At 34.7% G+C, this 23,703-nt stretch overlaps 1 protein-coding gene across 2 annotated transcripts; it reads right to left on the bottom strand.

Annotated features, from left to right (window-relative positions):
- LOC126967152 (aminopeptidase N) lies at positions 1-23,703 on the bottom strand. 2 transcript variants are annotated; one of them, XM_050811600.1, is made up of 15 exons: positions 23,683-23,703; positions 16,265-16,341; positions 15,688-15,956; positions 15,059-15,253; positions 14,381-14,536; positions 12,651-12,790; positions 11,360-11,549; positions 10,476-10,623; positions 9,571-9,779; positions 8,295-8,478; positions 7,395-7,593; positions 6,568-6,842; positions 4,835-5,031; positions 1,833-2,147; positions 1-551 (listed from the first exon to the last, which is right to left on the bottom strand). In XM_050811600.1, exons 2-15 carry the CDS (start codon positions 16,334-16,336, stop codon positions 278-280), a joined length of 2,823 nt encoding a protein of 940 aa, XP_050667557.1. In that variant the 5' UTR covers positions 16,337-16,341; positions 23,683-23,703; the 3' UTR covers positions 1-277. The 2 variants fall into 2 exon arrangements, with proteins under 2 accessions (XP_050667557.1, XP_050667556.1); XM_050811599.1 differs by lacking the exon at positions 23,683-23,703 and adding an exon at positions 19,636-19,721.

Genomic DNA, 23,703 nt, shown 5'->3' with positions numbered 1-23,703 from the left:
TTTTATAGGCCCATTTATTAAAAATATAAAATAATCAACTATTTACAATACACCATAATGTATAAATAATTATACATATATTTTGAAGATTAAATACAAAATATGTTGTAAAATATAAGTCATACAATCAAAAAGAATAGTTATTCATTAATATTGGCTGTTGTTGCTAATATAAACCATTATTATAGCAACTTGTATAATATTACACGATGTATTTTATCATAATTCTTAGATAAAAAATAGATCGTTATTAAAGCTTTGAAACCTTACATTATTGCTAAGCTGAATTACCAATAAAATCATCTTTCACATTCGAATTGGCGATATAATTGTCAAGCCATTTCTCAATAACTGGTATATTCTCAGCAGACCATTTCACTTCTTCGCGAATATTCTTTATGTTGTGTTCAATAATGTGCTCAGCGGAGCCGAATTCGCCTTGATGAGCTACGTACAATTTGTTGATCGAGTCTAGGTCCCCTTGTGTAGTGAAGCGACCACCAGTAGCGTCCGATATTAGATTGTCCCAAAGATTTGTCTTTGAACGAAACCTGCGAAGAGATTGAATATTATATCTTTAAACGAGCAATTCTTGTACAAATATATAATATTCTGTTTCCGTGATCTTAAGGACGGAAACCGTTCCAACGATTTTAATGAAATTTAGTACACAGGTAGTTTCGGGGGCGAGAAATCGATCTAGCTACATCTGAGAAGAAGACTGTAATATCTCAGATGGGACATTGGGTGACCTGGAATGCAGAAGACCCCGGTTGGAATCCAAATGTTCTATTAGTTTTTTTTTTAAGTTTTGTACCTTTTTAAAAATCCAAGCAAGGCTCGGTCTTGCTGGTACAAATAAATATAAAGTAACAACAACCTGTACTATTATTTGAATATCGTAAATAGTTTGCGTTAGGCTAGTAAATAAACACGTGTTTTCTATTTTGATTTTAGTAAATCCCCAGTGTTGCTAGGAGTTTTGCTGCAGCCGACATTTAAGGAAAATCCTTTTTTTCTCTATATCTCATTATGTGGTCTGCTTACAAATCTTTTGGCCTGATTTCCTATTTGTATTCCTATAATTTACATTGATCATAAGTTGTAGGTTTTAATTTATCTCTGGAATCCCAATCACTTATTATAATCCTGATACATGTCCAGCTCATCTTTTAATTTATTAATAAATTAACAGATTAATAAATTAAATTCCATCATATGTGTATTCTAAATTTCTCCCAAATGATATACTTTGGTAACATTCATTTTCATTTAATTATGTGATTCCTCTTTTGTTCGTTTATCCTCCTAGTTCTTAAAAATATAAATAAATGTTATGATAAATGGTAATTAATGGTAAGTAAATAAGTAAGTAAGATCTTTATTTGTTGAGAAGGGTAATGCATTATAGATGATTTAAATACATTTTAGCTCTCCAAGTCGTGCCCGTTATTGAGCATACAAATATTTGACATATAGAAATTACAATCAAATCATAATAATTAACACAAAACAAAATTGATTCCATCATTATTAGATAAAGTTAAATTAAATTAATAACATCATGAAGTTAAAAATAAGAGTGTCCATAGCATTATTAAGAAAAATTATTATAAATATCATTGAAAAATAAAAATATATGTTCAAAATACGTAGTACTTCAAAGTCATTTTCTTTTAAAAATTCACTGATATTATAATAACATTTATGCGCTAAATATATTTACTTTTAGGCCAGTTTCTCACATGCTGTGGCGATTTATTACAAATTTGGAATTTCTGGTTTAGTCAAAATAAAATATTAAATCATAGTAATTCGTTAAAGATACTTACTTGGTTTTCAAGAAGTCCCAATGTTTGTCCAAGTAATTCAATAGAACGCTATTAGCCGCTTGGTCTCCAGTCAGCATACTAAACATTAGATTCAGATCCGTCTCGCTAAAGTTACCATTCCCTTCAATTATGGAAATGTTCAGTAACTTGTTAATCTTGTACTCGTCTGTCGGACAACCGATTAATGTCTTCAGTAGATAAGTCCTTTCACTTTGTGACCTCGCTGATGGGAAGTTAATTACTCTTTGCAGTGCAAAGTCCCATTCTTCTTGTGTGCCCCACTGGAAAATTGGGCAGAATTCTCTATCTGGGACCCTATTACATATTAGAACATTTATTATGATATAAAAAAATTTATATTCACTGTTATACTTTGTAGGTTATTTAGTATAAGTCAGGAAGAAGTACAAAAGTTACAATAGCATTCAAATGAGTATAAAATATTCATTTAACAGAACATTAATTCCAACTATCTTTATCATTTAAATAATCTTTCACATTATAATAGGCCTTAGATGTAAATTTATTTGTTACGATATATTTAATTCTTTTAATAGGTAATATTTTAATATCATTTAGGAGTTTATTATAAAATATATGATAAGTGAAATATGTAACCGGCTAAGCCCGATTTTAGATTCAGATTTTCAAAAATTCGATTTTAAACTAAGCAGAACTAGTATGGACTCGGCCAAGCCAGTATATCCTAAGGCCGATAGGAGAAACTAGTCTGTACTGGTTTACCCTATTGCCTAAAGGATGGACTGGTTAGGCCTAGGAAAAACTAGTTTGTCCTAAATCGGGTTTGGCCGTAACACGATGTTGTAAAACTATGAATATGTAAATCCTGTTTTGTCATTCATAAGTGTCATTTCCGTGAGCTACTTGAATAAAGTGATTTTGATTTGATTTGATTTGACATAATATTATATAATATTCAATAAAGAGTCAACGTCGAAACATAAAACTTTCAATTACAAAATCATTAATAATACGGACGTCAGCAACGTACAAGCACTGGGCTCACTTGATGGTACATTCCCTTTCCATCATTGATGCCAATCAAGTTTAATTTCATATTTTCGGGCATATGGGATATCCACAATAGGCTGAAATATGCACTCACATTGTCCAATGTGAGTGCATATTTCAGCCTATTTTGGATTTAGCTGGACAGCCGTGATGACAAAACCTCGTAATTTTTAATTATTTTGAATAGGAAACTTCTTAGTTATTCTTATAGTTCTTATATATCATAATACGTACCGGGATTCGAACCCGGTACCTCTAAGGTTCGAATCCTGGTACGTGCAAACATTTATAATATGATGAATATGGATGTTTGTTTCCGAGTATATTATAATATACATTGAAAATGTTAGCACTTTAAGTGGGAATAGAACAATAAAAAAACATGGGGGCATTTCTTGATTTGACCTTATTTAATTGTATTAAAATTTAAAAAAAATATATTTATAGATTTCTTATATAATTTCTAAAATTAGCTCGGGTAAAAAGTATGTCATAAAAAGGAGACTAGTATACAGGCGTCCCAATATTTTAATCGTGAAGTAATAAAAAATAAAAGACTTTTGTTAATTAAACTTTCTCTGGTGAATCTTTTATGACATATGGTTAATTAAACTTTTTCTGGTGAATCTTTTATGACATATGATTACTCAACAGCATTATAAAACCTCTAAAAAAATTAAAATATTCATAATAAATTATAGCGAAATTTAAAATTCATTGAGACATAATAAATGAAACAGTTAAATTAAGACGTGCTTCCTGTTCTCTGGAGCGCCTAATAGGCAAGTATTTGAGCTTATTACCATTGAAGCTATGACAAAAGATTGAAAGAATGAAGTTGATTGAATCATTTCAATCTCTCTCAGAGAGCCTGGGTGTGATTAAATTACTAAAATATCTCATAAGCAATTCTCCGAAGACAATTTGTTTTCTGTTGCATAAATAATCATAAAAGAGATGTAAAAAAAGAAGAAATGTGAATAAATGAATTTTAAAATTATTATTTAAATTATTAAATACTAGTTAGTTAAATGCTTGTTCACGGCAGAAATCGGCGCCGTTGTGGTACCTATAAGCTAGCCGGCATCCTTTGGAAAGAAGCCCCCCACTGGTAAATATGAATTAACTTAACAAATTTTATACTAACCTTCCTCAAAAACCACGCATTCCATTCTTAGAAACACCATGAAAATCAGTGCAATAGTTTTGGAGTTTATCGCGAACAGACAGACTGACAGACGCGGAGGTGACTGTGTTTTACAATATGTAGTGATATTGTAATTAAAGAGCACGGTAATGTGGTTACCAGGTATACCAGTGGGAGGTTCCTTTGCACAGGATGCCGGCTAGATTATGGGTATCACGTACGTGGGTACAACGACGCCTATTTCTGCCGTGAAGCAGTAATGTGTAAGCAATACTGTGTTTCGGCCTGAAGGGTGCCGTAGCTAGTGAAATTACTGGGCAAACGAGACTTAACATCTTATGTCTCAAGGTGACGAGCGCAGTTGTAGTGCCGCTTTGAATTATTGTGGTTTTTCAAAAATCCTGAGCGGCACTGCATTGTGATGGGCAGGGCGTATCAATTACCATCAGCTGTACGTCCTGCTCGTCTTGACCCTTATTTTCATAAAAAAATGGGCTGGGAGTTTCATATCAGTTCTTCACCCTATGTCAAATCCTCTTATAATTTTGAGCAAGAATCTTTTGCCTTTTATTTTTAAATAATTTAATATCATTTTCCGTTCTATATAACTTTTATATTAGGTTACTTGCTGCTACGGAACTCTTCATGGGCGAGTTCGGCACTTGGCAACTTTTTTCCAAACGTAACTAAACATATTTTTTATTTGATGCCGAGCCAAACATAAAATTACGATAATTTATACCTTTATTACTATATAATGTAATACGGATATATTAATTAGTACAGCACTTATTTTTATAATGTATAAATAGGGTTTACTTACGGATTTCCTTCATCAGGATTTGGTGATGTCATCCACGTACTATAAGCCTCTCGCGCTTTCTGAAGACATGGCCGATATCCATTTTTACACAAAACATTTCTAAGCATTCCCAAGAACTTCTTCTTGCCAATATCCTTAATTTCTTTCTCCTTCGTCAATTCTTCATAGAACGGGCTTAAAAATATGCGGATGTATTTCTAAAAATGAAATAAGTTGCCCCATATTACTACTATTACCTTCTATTACTAAAGTCTCCGCGTTCCACAAAAAACAGAACTATAATAATAAGCAATTTTATGATGTCATCGGTGATTAAAAAGAAGCCAGTAAAAATGTCCACCGCTTATTACAAAACAGCATTTATTATATTTGTTTATTTTGATTGAAACTGTAACAACACCAATTACATTATTATTACTATTGCTAGACGCTATTATGCGAGGCCTCACAAAGTTGGAGCAGCAACTGCACCAACACCTCAAGTCTATTAGTAAACAGATGACAATCAGGGCGGGCTTCTACGAAGTGATTAAACAATTTCAAGACTCGCGGCACGGGCGCCGCAGTGCGTGCTACCGTGCGACAAGCATAAACTGACACTCGTGAAATTGTAAAAGAAATAATGCATAAGACCTTCCGCACAACGTTCGATCCAAATCCGAACCGTATCTGTGAAAACACGGTGCGGAGTAGACGTACAACTATTCCTTTTGTAGTTTACGCACTAGATCCGGCTTCCGTCATCCGATTTCTTTCCATCAACCGTTAGAAATATTTCTACGACAACATCGGTCCGTTTTTCACGGGTACGGATCCGATTCGGATGTGGTGCGAAAGCGCTTTAAGTATTATTTTCAAAAATAGAATGCTGTCTACGCTATCACTAAAACTCATTTTAAAGTTCCGTCTTATACCGAGATGATATATGTTATGCATTATAGAAACATAGGCGCAACAGATCCACACTTGTTGCGCTGAGTAAGATCAATTCATTCATTTATTAATTTTAGCTGGAAGACGTCCACTGCTGGACCAAGGATCTCCACGACCATTGTTCCTACGCTGTGTGTTGGATGCACCAGAATAGCACCACTCCATCTTCTTGGTGCATCTGTGGTTGTTATAAGAGTCAACCAACGGATACAAAGACTGGAGGATGAGGAACACTTTAATTAGTATGGATATGTTGCAGTTAGTAAGTTCACTTCATTTATTATTAATTTCAGCCAAAAGACTGTGGCCACTGGAGAACTAAGGCCTCCCAAGGATCTCCACGACGTTTGTTCCTACGATATGTTATCCGCACCAGAATAGCACTACTCCATCTCTTTTATACATCTGTGGGTGTTGTTAGAGGCAACCAAGGATACAAAGAATGGAGAATGGGCAATAATATCTTTCCGAGAGAGCATCGCCATCAACTGTTCGCCAAAACCACCTGGCAAGTGTGGCGATTATGGCAAAACCTATCAAAATCCTTTTCTTTAATGGAAAAGGAGGACAAACAAGCGTACGGGTGGTGGTGTCACCTGGCGTTAAGTGATCACCGCCGCCCACATTCTCTTGCAACACCATAGGAATCACAAGAGCGTTACCGGCCTTTAATGAAGGTGCACGGGTTTTTTTTGAAGTGGCCCATGTTGTATCGTCCCGGAAACACCACGCAAGGTAGCTCATTCCACAGCTTTGTAGTACGTGGAAGAAAGCTCACCACACATGCAGATGGTACTTACCCTAAATTTATCCTTAATACAGGGACATATTTGCCTTCCGATATGATCTATCATGACAAACATGGGGTCCCACACCATGAAGTCTTTTTCATTTTTCAAAAACAATGTCATGTTTAGTGCAGAGGCGAAGGATAGCTCGCCCGCGTAAGCCAAGTTCCATGCGTCATGAAGTAGCTTGGCTCTAGTAAGTGCTGGTATAGTTTCACGTTTGTCACTTAACAAGTATTGTAGTAGTAGATCCCAGTTCCTCTCATCATAGTTGACAGGGAATGGACCTGTACAATTGTAGAATAAAATTACAATAAATAGGTGTATGATTTCTTAAAAAAACTACGTTTAAAAAAACCGATTTCAAAAACTGAAAAGTATCAAATAACAAAAAAAATAATTTAATACACTTCTTATGCAATCCTTTACCTTTAATATTAATAAAATGCTATTATTAAATGTGCTACCTATTGTAATTTTGTAAGCGTGGAAATTTGCATGTGTAGATCCAAAATCATTTGCGAAAAACTTAAACGAAAATATATCAAAAGTAACTGTATATTTTCCGGTGCCAAAAGCAGCCTACGTCGTTATATACCCCAAAAATATATCTATGCAGTAAATTATTTTGAAAGCCTTTGTGAAAAACAAATCTTTCCTTTGGGTACCGTACATCTTTCTGGGATTAAAAGTAGTTTATGTGCTATTCTAGACTACAATATCTGTATGTCAAATTTTATTCAAACCCATCTAGACGTGATTGAGTAACCAAGATAAAAACTTTGACATTTATAATATCAGTATACATAATCCATAATAATAATATTAATCCCACCCACCGATCTCATCTGGATTAACAATAACGAAGTGATCCTTGCTGGGCATATTTTCCAGGGTCAACTCTTTATGTTTGGTCCAAGCGATAGGCGTCGTATTTTTGAAGTCCAAATTATCACCACGTATTAAGACTAATGGTATCCACCATAGTAACTTATCTGCATTAGGCACATCATGAGGTCGTTCACGCAGGTAGACTTTCTGTAGAAATAAATTGAAATTTAAGAATACGTTTACAGAAATTTTATCAAGTTTATGTGCCTATTTGAAGCGCCACTCGCGAGTGTCCAGAGAACTAATTTTGACGTTTAATACAATTGCTGCGAAAGAACGTACAATACTCTGAATATTTTTTTTTTTTCATTTTGAATTAATTCCTTCAACAAACAACAAACTTCAAGAATCAACGTAAAAAAGTACACATTTTTTTGTATATTGTTTTCCACCATCTATCGATGTTTGCTGAGGTTGTCATATATATAGTTTTAGTACCACAGACTCTCGCTATGGCCAACAGCGCCAAAATGGCGAATATCAAACGGCCACAAAAGCACTTTGACAGCCGCCAGTTCAGTGGTTTAAAGTAGAGAAGTAGGTTTGCATTTAACTTCTAATCACGATACTCAATTTTATTGAAGGTAATTCTCGCGTTTTTCAAGAAATCTCTACCCAAGAAATACAAAAATGAAAAAAAACGCACTATTTCGATAGTTTAAATAAATTTTGTTGAACACTTTTATTATAATCATTACATATACATTATCATCTAAAATTTATCAAAAACCCTTAGTAAAAGATTATTCTTTTTATTCATTTTATATTTCAATGATGTAGCGAACGACTTTTGGTGGTTCTAATATTGAAGGTCATTTTTTACTACCTTGATTAAAAGTTTTATTTACCTGTGTAATACGTGCAGTATTTTTATCATAATTTCTAGTGACAGTAACAGCAGGAAGTCTATCATTGGCGGTCCAAGACTCTGCTACTTTCCTTAGATTAATATCCTTGGGTATTTTACCATCAGCAACGGCTACATCATTAAGTGCATTCCAAATATCATCTCCCACGAATGTTTTAAATTTTCTGTCACGAAAATAATCATTTTGAATATTTGTATCAGCGTCATCAGTTATTTCCACAACTGTAACGTCTATTTTTTAATCCCTACCAATATTATAAATATGAATGTAAGTTTGTTTCCCGTTCCGTCCGGTTCCCGTTTTTGCTCCGTTCTTAAGAACGGCATAGGAAATGAGATAATCTTCAATGCCACACTTGGTTATTATTTTTAAAAACCCTTTACTACGCGGACGAAGTAGCGGGCATCAGCTAATAGCATAGTAGTTTCATGGATTAACGTTCTATTATTTATAGAAGAAGAAGTGGCAAGGAACTAATTGCCACTCTTTTAAATCAATATTATACATATGCAGATGATTTGATGATGCAATACATCATTTCAAAATGTTTTATATACAATCTATGCAAAGGACAATGATGAACTGCTCTAAAATTCTTTATGAATAAAAAAATTTCTCCATCTTCTTTCTTCTCCCTTCTAGAAATTGTTATTGTACGGTGCAACTATATTATAATTAAGTTTTTATTTATTCATTTCGAATCATACTGAATTTTAAATGTGTTTAACAATAATATTAAAAAAAAGTTTTCTACGGATTGCGTAAATGGCATTGTTCCTCTCACGGACTAGTAAAAAAATAAGGATTCCGTGTCACCTTATAGTGTATATAACAGTGTAGCAGCAAAACAAGCCGATTAACGTGTAAATACATAGACCCACGCACACACTTACACTACTACAGGCCGATAGGCGGCCATTATGGGAATTGTCACCGTCTGTTTGCGTCTCAATAAAATATTTTAATAATGCCGTCGTGCGTAGTGAAAAAGTGTAAAAACAATACTATATAAGTATTTGTGGCCATATATGATTATTTAAGGGAGTAAAAATTGTGTAACTAGTATCCCCCGTAACCGCACACACACTAGCATAACGGTGCTTCACTTGCTAATATCACGGCCCGGAGTCCTTCTTTTTTTACTCGTCCGTAGGTTCCTCTAATGCTTTTGTTCAATTAAAACTATCATCAAATAAGTAATGATTGTTCGAGCTATCATAAAAGAAAAATATTTACTTATGTTTCTAAAACTTACTTTGTCTCAATGAATGCGGTCAGTCCTTTTTTGAATGTATTAGCTCCAATCGTATAATTCAACAATCTGAAGAGCAGCTCAATCTTATTGCACGCAATCTCTTGTTTAAGGCCAGTTATTCTAGAATTGGGATACCGTTTACTCAACTCATAGTAAATTGAGTAAAGCATTCTAATGGGCCATAGATTTTCAGAATCTGCGGAATCTAGCTGGAAAGTGATGAAATAATTTGATAAATTCATGTATCTCTATAGGAATTGCCATTCACAGCAAAGATTGTTTTTTTAATGGCCGTCAGCGATGGATCAAGTGGTGTTGATAAACTTCCAGAGAAATTACAATAATATTATGATCTTTTTTATAGAAGATCATAGAACTACCTGCGGTTCCATGAAGTGACTCTGATCTCATCCGAGACTTAAATGTGGGATGATTTATATGTCTAAATTTAAACTCACACCTACACGCTAGAATCCGGAACACAATACAATTACTACATTAGTGTTTTGATATTTATTTAAACCAGAAATAAGAAGCTAATCTTCTAAGTGATACGTACTGGACTTATTAGAGATAGATTGATGAAATAATAGCTAACGGCTGTTTTCAATAACCTATCGATCCTTAGTTTAACTTAATAGAGGTAGACAAATCAATCCTTTTACGCTTAGTTACATTTCAATAACCTATCGACAGATAGCATTGGACTATAACTAATGATATAACTTTATTGGGCATAACTATGGATAGATAAGATCTTGTCATTAAACGTTGATAGCAATGTATCCGTAACTAGGGATACGTTATTGAAAACGGCCGTAAATGTACTGTAATGTGCAATTATTGAATAGTCGTTAGATTCATAAATATTATTGGATCAATCTAACTGATTAAGTATTACTTACTTTGAAAGAGATTTCAGTGGCCAAGAATCCAGTAAGACCTTTATTGACGTAGGACTCGTTCCACCATGCTGGAGTGGTCAATGCTCCCAACCAATGGTAAGCAATCTCCAGCTCGAGTTGGTATCCACGTTTAGGTATATCGCTTTCCCTTTAAAGGCATAAAGGCATTTATTTTCTCAAAATTGATTCCTTTAGAATTCTTTTTGATGTCATTTCTTATACTACTAGATACTACTACCGCTTCGGAAACAAATGGCGCTCTGAGAGAGAAGAAGCGGCGCAAGAAACTCTCCCAGCATTCTTTTTTTTTGCGCTCTTTTCAATAAAAAAACTTTGAAGAAGATATTGAAGCTGAATATAATATATATATTCACGTGATAAATAAAAGCTTGCCAATGCGTTTATCATCAGATAACGATGGAACAAAAATTGTGAAATTCTACCATAATTCAAATCTTAATATATATATTATTCTTTTGTGCGTCTGTTGTAACTGTACGTTTAGGAAAACGGCTGGACCGAAACATCTATTAAACACTCACTCATAAATGTTTTCCATACGCTAAATACTAAATACCTACGGCACGCAACGATTGCATATTCCAAAGCTCAACTACGACTAGTTAGATCTAAAGTGTGTTTTTTATAATAACATATCAACCAACAAATCGTATCTTCAATTAACTTTTGAAGTTTTTGATATTCTTATTTCATCATCACTTTTAATTTTTTTAAGTTTATTTTTCTTTCTTTTTTATTGTCTTGTAGAAATTATCAATTTTGTAGCGTGGCAAAAACATACTCTGTTCCCGAATAATTACTAGCAAATATGTCAATTATGTTATATGTCGTTTAAATAATGAAAGAGTATATTTTGTATCTACCTAAATACAATAAGTCCCCAGTTATCAGCTGGCTTGAATCCTCTGTAATTAGGGAGAGCCACAATGTCCAATTGTTTTAGCGGCAATGGCACCTGCCAGTAATTGGCCAGTTCGGTGAAAACTAATTTTATTCTCTCGTTCAGTCCTTCTAAAGCTGTCAAATACTCGGCTCGGCCCCAGGCTCGAAGTTCTGCAAAAAAGACATAGTAATTTTTTTTATGTTTACGTTAGTTGACATGCCTTAATACCGCATTATCTCATTGTTCAGCGCCGCGGAAGGTCCCAAAAAAGGAACCCGAATAAATGAAACTATATATTCCGAGAGCTTAATGTATATTTTTTCTACCAACCAAAAAACTCAATTGTACAATGCAAAACCAGAAAGCCAACAAATTGTTAATAAATTTATATACCGCGATGCAAAAAGAACACACGTCCTACTAAACTTATTCAAAACTAAACAAAGTAACAATTTTGCTATAAAGCAGCAAAACACTATGCCTGCCTCAACGTTCGTGTTGGTACCTATTATTTCACATTGCACCTTAAGGCTGCTATCCCAAGAAATCGCCAAAAAAGCGAATAATTGAAACCATTTATTAACGGTTTATATAAAGCTTTTATTTTTTTACAAAAAATAGTTATATATCCACAGAATATGAGAAGAAAATTCATTTTTTCTTTACATTTGTATCTTTTATAGACATCGCGAAAAAAAATCACCAAAGTACCCCCAACTTTTATAATTGAAGCCATCTTAATTATTCAATCTAGATAAAAATTGTATGAAAAATTATTAGCTGTCTACTATTTAATCAACAATTTAACATATATAGTTTTGTTATTTTTGTAAAGAAAATTGTATTATGTATATAATAAATTAAAAATGCTTCTAATTCTGAATTAAAACTATGGCGATCTTGTGCGAGAGAGGTAACCTAGCTCCGCTCGATTCCTCAAGGCCGTTGGCTTGCTTCCCAGCCTTAAAAAATAAGTTACCTACTTCTCTGAATTAAAATTATTATTCTTGTAGAAATGGCGAAGTTTTGGTTGTCGAGACATAAGCTATTCTTGTTTTCTACTATGCCAGAGATATATACCGTATCACGTTTGTAATAAATATACACACACTTTTTTGTCCCTGGATACTATATTTACGAAAATAGCCCCGTCAGGTGACGCGAACTAGATCTAGCAATTAAAATTCCTTGGAATTATTTTCTAGAAGTAGAGTATTGCTAAACGAAACTGTTTAAGAACCGAATATTCATTTAGCCAGAAAAACTCTTACCAATATCGTTTCCATTGGCGTCCTTATAATGTGTGGAAGTTCCCAGTTGTTGCAGCTCAGCGATCACCAAGCCTAAAGTAAAGGTGGACATGGGAGGAGTTCTCTCGAAGTAAACCCTCACAGCATCTGGCTCACCAGCTCTACAAAATAAATTTAGATTTACACATTGCATTTATTGTTACAACTTTATGATTGTCCGTCCAAACTTTATTTGTTTGCGTTATATTGGAGGATGTGATCGAGAAATTAAATATTGTTTATTAATATTTGATAAATTATAATTTTGAAATATAATTATTAATTAATACCAATTCACAGTATAGAACGGGGCATATCAAATAATCCAGAGGTTTTAGATTATGCCAATGATGTAATTATTCTATCTTAAGCCACACAGGCGCAGATATGCAGTCCAAATTGAGCGACCTGTGCGAGGAAGCAGCGAAGGCGGGACTTAAGATGAATATAAGGAAGACTCAAGAAATGAGGTGTGGGGTAATTAGCTCAGGTCCGTTGCTCATTGGCACAGAGGTAGTAGAACGCGTCCACAAATTTTCTTATCTCGGGAGCTGCGTGTCAGAGACTGGAGGGACTGAAGAGAATATCACTACACGGATCGCCACGGTCCAACTTGTAGACCGTATTGATGTATGGGTGGAAGACGTGGAAGGCCACCAAGCCCATCTCTCATCAACTTCAGGTTTTCGAACCAGGTTAACCGATGCCTTCGAAATATCCTTGATATTCACTGGCCCGACAAAATTTCCAACGATCTTTGGCAACGCTGTCATGAAGTCCCAATCGACCAACAGAAAAAACGCCGCAAATGGAGCTGGATAGGCACATTCCGAGGAATCCCAACCATATACCGAGGCAAGCCCTAGACTGGAACCCTCAAGGAAAACGCAAACGTGGCCGTCCAAAGTAAACCTGGCGGCGGACCTCCAAAGATCTGTAGTGAAATTAAGAGAGATGCTCAAGACCGATCGCGATAGAAATGTACTGTGGATGCCCTCTGCCCCAGCTAGGGGATAACGAACTTATGTGAAGTAAGTATGTCAATACCAATTCACACATGTTGTGCAGAAAAGTCGCGTCACTGTATGTTTTCTACTGCAACTATTATGAGGAGTGTTTCCAAGAGCTGTTTGACCTGATTCCTACCACCCAATCCGAAAATCTCACACTACACGGCCCTAATCTGATCCTATAGTATACTTACACAATGTGGTTTTCAGGAAACTTTATCCACGCTCAATATGGATGGAAAATCATAGGGCGGTGTTTCCAAGATGATATGACTTGGTTACCGTACACACTTCTTAAAAGCTGAAAATGCTTAAATGATTTCTCTACTGCTAATCGATGATGGCTATCACTTGCCATAAGATACGCGCATCTCAATCCATTTCCTTTCACTCCCACAGTAAAAAACGTCAGCTTAGAAGACAGTGGAAATATAAATATGTTATTACATCGGTTGTTTCAATAAGAACAGTACTAAAGCGACATTTGGATTAGAGAGCGATGGGACAGGAAGGGTTAATATTAACTTACAATATTAATCTTTACGACCTGATATAAGTTATGGAACTTATATCTTTGGAGATTTGTGTGTATGGCACACGAACATGTAACAGAATCTGTTTTTAACTCGTAATTTAAAACTTACTTCTAATTTTATAATAACTGGTTCAATTGGCATTAAGGCTATACTTATATATACTTACATTTCCTCAGTCTTCAGTATGGGAGTGTTACTCAGAGCAACCATATTCTTCGGTCTTACAACACTTAGCTCAAACGGAGCCTTAAATCCTGGCTCATCAAAACAGGGGAACATTCTCCGCGCGTTGTTGGGACGAAATTGTGTTGCAGCTACGATTCTGACAAAAAATTTAAGAAATTTAGGAAAATAAGAGAATAAGCATTAAATAAATCAAATAATATTTTTAACTAGCTCTACAGCGTATTATAATGAATTTTATTTCTTGATTTAAAGACAAATTAATTCAAAATCTTTCAAGAGATTAGTCCATACTAATAATAACCATACAACTTAATTACAACTTAATTTAAAATATCTCTCTTCACATAAGTTCATGGGAGTTGCAACTCCATTTTTACTCAAAGCTGCATTGATCTACTGATGTAAATATTTTTTTAATAATCATATGATTATTACGTATGCAGTAGATTACAAAGAACGTCCAGGCTATGCTGATGATTTTTCTTTGGATATTTCTCCCCAGTTGAAGGTTTTCTTTTTGGGTCTTCTTAAATTTAAATAATTTCTTGGTCATGCCATAAAAGACCCTAGGCAGATTTTTTAACTTTAATTTTAAGAATCAAATACAATAAATCATTAATTAATTTTATACCTAAATACTTATATTATGCTAAAATACCTTTCCTCCTCTTGTTCAGTTTTATATGTTGTCCTAAAGAAAGCTTCGGAACTGGCCATTACCATTTGCCCTTTGAATCTGAATTCTAAATAGCCTTCACTTGTTTTTGGTATGACTTGGTCAAGATGTATTGTCATTATTGGTTTTTTGGAATCAATGCTCAGTCTGGTTACAGTAATATTTTGCAAATCTTTTCTGTATAAACAAAAATTTTGTCATGAGAGTAGTTTTAACAAATATTAAAAAAGAATTTATTTACGATCCTTTTAAAACAATGTCAGGCCTTTAAAACATACACGTAAAGGAAATTGTAAACAATAAAAATTTACATAAGATATGCTGTGCAAGAAGAGAGACCGAAATGCAAGAGGAGAAAATCTTGAGATGAAAATATTTACCAACTATAAATTGTCTGATGACAAATTAAAACATGTGGCAAATAGTAGAGAATTGCGATAAAGTGTATGTAGTAGGACATGTTAAAGTTTATGTAGATTAGGTTATACTCTTCGGTCTAGAAACTTTGTCACCACTCAAATGTAAGTCTTTAAACAATTACATGTTGGCACCTAACTGCTCGAAATAATTCATACGATGCAAAAGTTTCAATCATTCAATTAATTACTTACGCATTAGGTGTTTTAGCATGTACTTGATATTCAATAATTTCAAGCTCATGAGCGCAATGCAAACTAACTTCGTCAGATTCCTTAACCCATGTTATGTTAATTTTAACGTGACCCTTGAAGAGACCATCCTCCAAGTATGGCTCGATGTCTAGCTTGTATCCTGTTGGTTCTACGATCTGTTCCAATCTTGTTTCTAATGATAGACTGTATGCATTGTTCACGTCAATACTCCGAGTTTTGATTATGTGAAGACTTTGTTGGTGCTGATTCTAAAGAAAGAAAAATAATATCACAGGCTTAGTTTTATTTGAAATATCACTTATGACAATGTCAAGAGAAATCTCACTAAGCTGCAAAAATGTATTTGTAACTAGTAGTATTAATATTGATATTATAAAATATTTTATTTCAAACTAAATATGTCAAAGGATTAAAAAGTAATTGTCGCATTTGGAACTAGATCAGATTGAGCTGATCTCTTAATTCTACAAGTTTACTTTTATGGTAAAGATCTTAGGTGATTAGATGCTCGAGGCAAATTTAGAATAATAGGGTGATATTGTAATAATTTACCTACCTTATCCGGTGGAAGAGAATGAACGCAGCAGTCAAATGCAGATATTACGAATAAGAAGGATATAGCCTTCATTGCACCTGTAGAATATTAATATAATATATATAAATGAATATGGACTAGAAGTAAAATGTGCAGTTTCGGTGCTTGTATTTTCTATGGGATAGGAGGACGGGCGTACGAATTACCTAAATAGTAAATGATATTGTATACCATAATCATAGGAGAGTTTCTAGTCTTTAAGGTGGATCTAAGTTCACAGGGCAGGGCACATAGTTCGACGGACAGATGGCCGTTGGGGCAGTAAAGTCCTCGAATGGCGACCACGTACCGGAAGATTTTGGTAGGCGGGGCACAAGATGGACCGACGATCTGGTCAAGAGCACCGGAATACGTTGGATGAGGGCAGCGCAAGACCGATCGTCGTGGAAATCTTTGGGGGAGACCTTTGTCCAGCAGTGGACGTCTTCTGGCTGATGATGATAATGAAGGTGAATCTACGTGTTTTTGGAGGTACAGAAGTCGTATTGACTATTATGCCACCAGTTTATCTGCAAATGGACAAATGTTTGTTAAAAATCGTTTTGTGGGGGACCTCCAAACTTCCAATGGAGGAGGATATTCAAGTTTATAGCATGTGGTGATGAGATGGTGAAACCGGAAACAGGAGTCAGTTCACAAAGCTCTATAGTATGTTTGCTTACCGAGTGTTTGGAACGTTTAATGAAGTTGGTGAACGTAACTTGATAATTATGACCTACTTATAAAAGGTGGAGTATAATGTCCGCGCTAACTGCTTGTATGAGTGTAGGGATCCTAGTTTTTTTTTTATTCCAATAAGGGACGAGACGAGCAGGACGTTCAACTGATTTTAGTTGATACGCCCTGCCTATTACAATGCAGTGCCGCTCAGGATTCTTGAAAATCTCAAAAACTCTACAATTGCGCTCGTCTCCTTGCGACATAAGCTGTTAAGTCTCAGTTGCCCAGTAAATACACTAACTACGGCGCCCTTCAGACCGAAACATAGTAATGCTTCACGACTGAAATAGTAGCACTAGGAGTCACTATTACTGGCCTTGTCAAAGAAAATCAATAAGTCCCAAAAACAGGCCCAAAACATGTTCAATTATTTAAAATTGTGCGTAGTAGCTGGTCGCCTCAACAACATCTCATCCACACACTAAATAGTGGGCGCATTCAGAGATACCTCAGCGCTGACATTACCAAACTTGTATTCTCTAATGTCGACTATACTAATGGCATTTTCTGCTGTGGAAATGATAAGAACTACTTACTGTGATCAAACAATGAAACATTTGCCTAGAAAATGCGAAACTGTATGTGCTTATTATTATGTATGGACACAATTGTAGCTGAGTGGACTCCAGTTTTGAAAGACCAGTGCTACATTTAGTATTGCTTCATTTCTTTTGTATTAAGTAAGTTAAGTATTAGGATAAAGCAAATATTTTGTTTTCACTAACTTTTATTGTGTGAATGTGTCTGTTTTTCTTCCAAAATAAATTAATTTTCATTTCATTTCAAATATAGACGCGACAGTTTACTTTACAGATGCATATGTTCCCTTGGGGATGTTCGAAGATCGATTGATGTCTTACCGAATGAATGCGCCTACAAAACCCACAGGCTTGAACTTACACGGCCCTTAAAAATAAATTCGAACAAGGCAATAACAAAAACTACCTGAAACCCGTGACATAATGGACAGCCCATGCACTAGGTAAGATACTTACATTGATGGATTAGATTAAAGGTGTGAAAAATAATACAAATAAAATTCAATGTAATTCTGAAATTGCATTTATAGAGGATGTACTGGCCTCAAATCTACAACATGTACAGAAAATAGTTTCACCAGATGCGACAACACCAATCGGATCCAACAATACCTAACAATCATTAAAATAATTCCATGTATACAGAAAAGACATTATTCAAACCCTTAAAACGCAGGTAATAAGAAACACATTTGTTTATAATTGATATTAAGAGAAACTAAATACCAACTGTCTAGGACATATTCTTTTTTTCTTTCAAACTAACTTAAATAACTACATCGTCTTTAATATTCCTTATATAAATCTAACTCTTTTTTGTCCTGCTATAATGCCCCCTGTAAACGTGGCTTGCTTCATGTATTTTAAAATACTAAAGAATAATGTTTAAAACGAAACTTTTTTTATGGAAAAAGGAGGACAAACGAGCGTACGGCTCACCTAGTGTTAAGTGATCACCGCCGTCCACATTCTCTTGCAACATCAGAGGAATCACAAGAGCGTTGCCGGCCTTTAAGGAAGGTGTACGCGCTTTTTTTGAACGTACATGTATTTACTTATTTATTTACGCATTATAAACGTCTTCCATGTCCAATGCAGTTCAATTTCATCTTTAGGAAACTATGCAAAACTACGGGGTCAAAATCAAATATAATCTATGCCAACCGCTACCAAAAGTTAAGCAAAATCGTTAACGCAGAGTTGTTGAGAAAGAGTAGGCTAGAAAGAGTAAAGAGGTTCACATTTCTAACTGGATTTAATTAAGGAATATTCATAGTTGGAATTAACTTAAAATATCTGACCCGACAGACGCTGTTCTGTCAGTAGAAAAAAAAATGATGTAAGTATTCGGGAATAATATAGTCCAAAGCCATCGGAAATGTGTAATAACGCATTTCTGATTGATTTTATAATATGTAGTAATAAAATGATAAGGATTCATATCGTAATTGTGTAAACAGCATTTACATTACCGCTTAAATTGAAATTTTTTTAAAGTTTGCCAACGCGCACGGATCTGTAGACCTATATAAGATACACAATTCCACCATAAATTATTTTATTATATCTGAAAAAAAAATATAACAGCGTTTTCGTTGAAAGCTCTCAGACGGCTTATTTTTTCTGACATCTCTAACAAATATGGTTAATACATACAAAACTGTATACAAAAACTTAATAAATGATATACTTTAACCTTCCTAGAGAATCACGCTATCCAATGGTGAAAACACCATGACGGAAGGTGCAGACGCAGCGGATGATTTTTTTTATAATATAAGAGATACGGTGCTGTCTAATATTTTGATATTAAAAAAGAAAAGGCGAAGGAATTAATAGCACACGAGTTCGTAAACGCGATTTAATGCAGGAAAAATAAAGAAACATATATCACAAATAATAACATAAAAAGCTTATATTCACAGGCTAATCGAGAGCAAATATGTATATCTAAATATAATTTTTAAATCCTAAATTACTCTTATATTATGTATTATATGGCTGTCCAAGATATATATCTATTTAGTCAGTAAAAAATTTGAATATTCAACTCCACTAAATAAACATACTTACCAATTGTCACTCACAGTTCGTCAACGGGTCTCATCGGTATGAACTCGGCTCCAGCACAATCACTCAATTACCTCCAGGATATGTTTCATTTATTCTGACGACACTCTGATTGTCACTTGTACAGGTTAATCTTATTAACTTGCGAACCACATTTGAATAACAGCGCAGACTATAAGATCTTCAACAACGTTTAACTGTTTGAGAATATTTGGGAAATAACTCCTATATATTAACACCCTTATGGTCCGCTAACTTAAAACAGCCGCTAAGGAGTGTTTTTTCTCATTCTGACTTAGGTCAATAGTAGAAGACAGACCGAGAATTAGCAATGCTTTAAGTTAGCAGACTATTATGAATAAGGGGGTTAGTGTTCACTTACTCTGTTGTGGGAAGTGAAAAAAAAAATAAGAAACATGTACCTACAATAGAATCCACGAATTTTACTTTGTAGTTAAGAAAATATGCTATTCATATATTTGATATACAAACTTAGCTAATGTTGTAGTAGATGGTGCTACTTTTAAGTCCAAATAAAAGGGAAGGGAACATTGATTTGCCAACTACTCGGCATCATCATTGTAAGTTAAGGTATAAACGATTTCGCATACGAATTTCAATTTGGAATATGCAGAAATGCAAATTGCCTACGCACTAAAAATCTACAAATTGGACCTTGTACCACTTCACGATGGGTGACCTCGGGATTCAAAAATTCGAGTTTACGGCAGTAGACCTTTAAAAAACCTTAAGAGACTCATTTCATCAGCAGCAAACATGACAATTTGTGGTTAACCTTTGCAGAAATAAGCGAGGGTTCTGTAAAATAAAACTCAACTGCCTTTTATACAACACCTCGTGTCAGATACACGTACCTCGTGTCATACTTCTTAAAAGAAGATGGAGGGGGATGCTCCTTTGCACAGGATGTCGGCTAGATTACAGGTACAACAACTGCACCTATATCTGCCGTGAAGTAGTAATGTATAAGCATTACTGCGGTTCGGTCTGAAGGGTGCCGTATCTTGTGAAACTACTGGGCAAATGAGACTTTAACATCTTATGTCTCATGGTGACGAGCGCAATTGTAGTGCCACTCAGAGTTATTTGGCTGTTCAAGAATCCTGAGTGGCACTGCATTGTAATGGGCAGGACGTATCAATTACCATCTGTTGAACGTCCTGTAGGCCGATTCACGTATATTCTAACGATCCAAAAATCGTTGTAGTTCAGAAGTCGTTCTATTGAAACTTGGTCCAAATTGGTATTCACGTACTGATTCGATAGGACGTTATTTTTATACAGAAATTAATAGGCTGAAAATGAAATGTCGTACCCAAATGGCTGTAATAAAAAAAAACCGCCGTACATCAAAGTCAAACTGGATTTTCGCCCAAGTGTAGGTAGCTCTTTCTCGTCTCGTTTTGTTCACTTAAACAAAAGGAGCTCGAAGAAGATTGTAACCGTGCGTCAGCTTGAATTACTTACTTAGCTATTTTAGTTTTTTCATAAAAGCTGTAATAAGTACCTACAATATTTAATAAATAATTAAGAAGGTATTTAATTAGTCCAATAACGTAGGTAAAGGTAAATTAATACCTTCTCTTTATTCTATCTCTTCCATCCTGAGTAAAATAAATATGTTTTTTGAATAACTGAACATCATTGAGTGCTTTAGTCATCTGTCGCACTGCTCTAGACACTGTAGGTTGAGATACCTACTGAGTTGAAATTACTCTGACCAACAATGGTTTGGTAAGATCCTGTAGCATAAATTGCTAGTGTTATTAATACCTATAATGTAAAAAAGCACATTTTATAATTTATTCAATTAAAGTCTTAAATATATGGTAGGTACCTACTTAGATCTTTCTTGTTACCTACCAACCTAAATAGGAAACTAAGTATAGTATTACGCTCTCATGGAATTAGAGGAACGAGGTCTTCAATAATCCTTGGTAAAGCGAAAAGTTTTCACGAACTCCGTATCTGTCATTTCGAAAGCAAAATATTTGAGATTATTTCGGCGTAGACGTTCTCTTTGCCGGTCTTCCCTCTCAGAAAGATCCAAAAGTAGCCAAGACAAGCTGATATTCATGTTTATGAAAAAACTTTAACAGCCAATAACTGCAAATTTCTAACTTCAGTTCAGCGACTTCTCAGACGTTCGATTTGACATAAAGTCGTTGGTAACCGATTTTAAAAAGATAGCAGATAAATAAACCATTAAAGAGACCTTAAGCAGAAACGCACAATTATAGCTTGAACTTCAGCAAAGTTTTTTTATACATAAACTAGCTTACCCGACAGACGCTGTTCTGCCGACAGCGGATTCGTTGAAAGTTCCCAGAAGGCTTTCATGTTTCCAACACGACCAACAAATATAGTTAATGTATACAGAAATTAATACAAAAACTTAACTACCGATAATCCTCGAGACCTCGAGAACCACACTATCAATTGGTGAAAAAAGCATTAAAAGCGTTAAATTTTTTATATACTGGATTATATAATAATTATATTATTTTATAATAAAGCCATCGTCATCATCATTTCAGCCGGAAGACGTCCACTGCTGGACAAAGGCCTCCCCCAAAGATCGCTAATACGATCGGTCCTGCGCTGCCCACATCCAACCTACTCCAGCGATCTTGACCAGATCGTCGGTCAATCTTGTGGGGGCCTACCAACACTACGTCTGCCGGTACGTGGTCGCCATTCGAGGACTTTTCTGCCCCAACAGCCATCTGTCCGTCGAACTATGTGTCCTACCCACTGCCACTTCAATTTGGCAACCATTCATATAATTAAGTATTAACACAAAATCTCTTCTCTCGCCACTACTATCATCAAATCAGGTAATTACAACTCTAGTATAAAGTTTTATTCCAACCCAGACTCAATTACATCCCTGAGGTCTCCCTGAGGGGTAGGTATGATTGATAATTGGACGTAATTCCAGAAAAATGTTCTAAACTACAATCATGTCGAAATTTAGTTAAGAACACAAAACTGGTCACATGATTCATATTAATAGACTGACAAAAAATAGCAGTCCTACTGTCACTCTTTGTCATCATGACTTAGTAGCGCAACCCACATGTATGGAATACACTAATATTTATTAAAAGGCATAAAAGGCAGTTATTTTCTCAAATTTATTCGTTTAGAATTCTTTTGATGTCATTTCTAATATACTAGATACTACTACCGCTTCGGAAACAAACGCTCTGAGAGACAAGAAGCGGCGCAAGAAACACTCCCAGTATTCTTCTTTTTGCGCTCTTTTCAATAAAAATATACATATCGCTATAAAACAATTATAATTTAGTCCCAGGCTGTCCGATCCGATGATCCGATCCGAGCTGTTAGATATTCAGCTGTGGAGTAGTAGGATTTATGACAGATCCATTTATTAATAAAACAATTAAATTTATTTATAGATAATGCCTGAACAGTGGCTGGGACTTTATTATAAAAGTGTATACATTTACTCTTAAAGCTATTATGTATCTTATGAAGCCTACTAGAATTAGTTACCAGCAATCCCTTATTTCTAGTGTTATAATAATGAAAATCACTATTAAGAGCAAAAAGGTGACGATTTTTGTGAACGTATCTTTATAAAATTTTCATAAATATACTGACAATCTGACAATGAACAGTCTAATATTTATTTCTTTAAATTTTTCTTTGAGTGACTTTGTATAACCAAGCTGATATATAGCACGAACAGCTCTCTTTTGCAGAGCAGTGTATTACCCCCTTATTCATAATAGTCTGCTAACTTAAAGCATTGCTAATTCTCACTCTGTCTTCTTCTTTTGACCTAACTCAGAATGAGAAAACACACTCCTTAGCGGCTGTTTAAAGTTAGCGGACCATTAGAATTAGCGGGTTAAACTTTAAACACGAATTCCTTAAAATGTTTTCGTCGTTTTTCAGGAACTACGTCCAATTAAGATTAACATCTAATACCAAAATACAATAACGATATAACAATACTCACTGAAGGTATTATAAAAATACTTTTATCTTCTTCATACTAACCTTGTTCATAACACCAATCCC

The sequence above is a fragment of the Leptidea sinapis genome, chromosome 12 (assembly GCF_905404315.1).
Source record: "Leptidea sinapis chromosome 12, ilLepSina1.1, whole genome shotgun sequence".
Lineage (NCBI taxonomy): Eukaryota > Metazoa > Arthropoda > Insecta > Lepidoptera > Pieridae > Leptidea > Leptidea sinapis.
This window is presented reverse-complemented; position numbering and strand designations above follow the sequence as displayed.

What these genes read in the sequence shown, in the direction of transcription:
- LOC126967152 (XM_050811600.1), bottom strand. Translation starts at nt 16,336, where the DNA reads ATGAAGGCTATATCCTTCTTATTCGTAATATCTGCATTTGACTGCTGC. An exon ending in ATACTGAAGACTGAGGAAAT is followed by an intron (nt 12,791 to 14,380) that starts GTAAGTATATAT and finishes TTTATTTTGTAG; the next exon opens with AGCTGGTGAGCCAGATGCTG. An exon ending in ATACTGCACGTATTACACAG is followed by an intron (nt 7,594 to 8,294) that starts GTAAATAAAACT and finishes TTATTTCTACAG; the next exon opens with AAAGTCTACCTGCGTGAACG.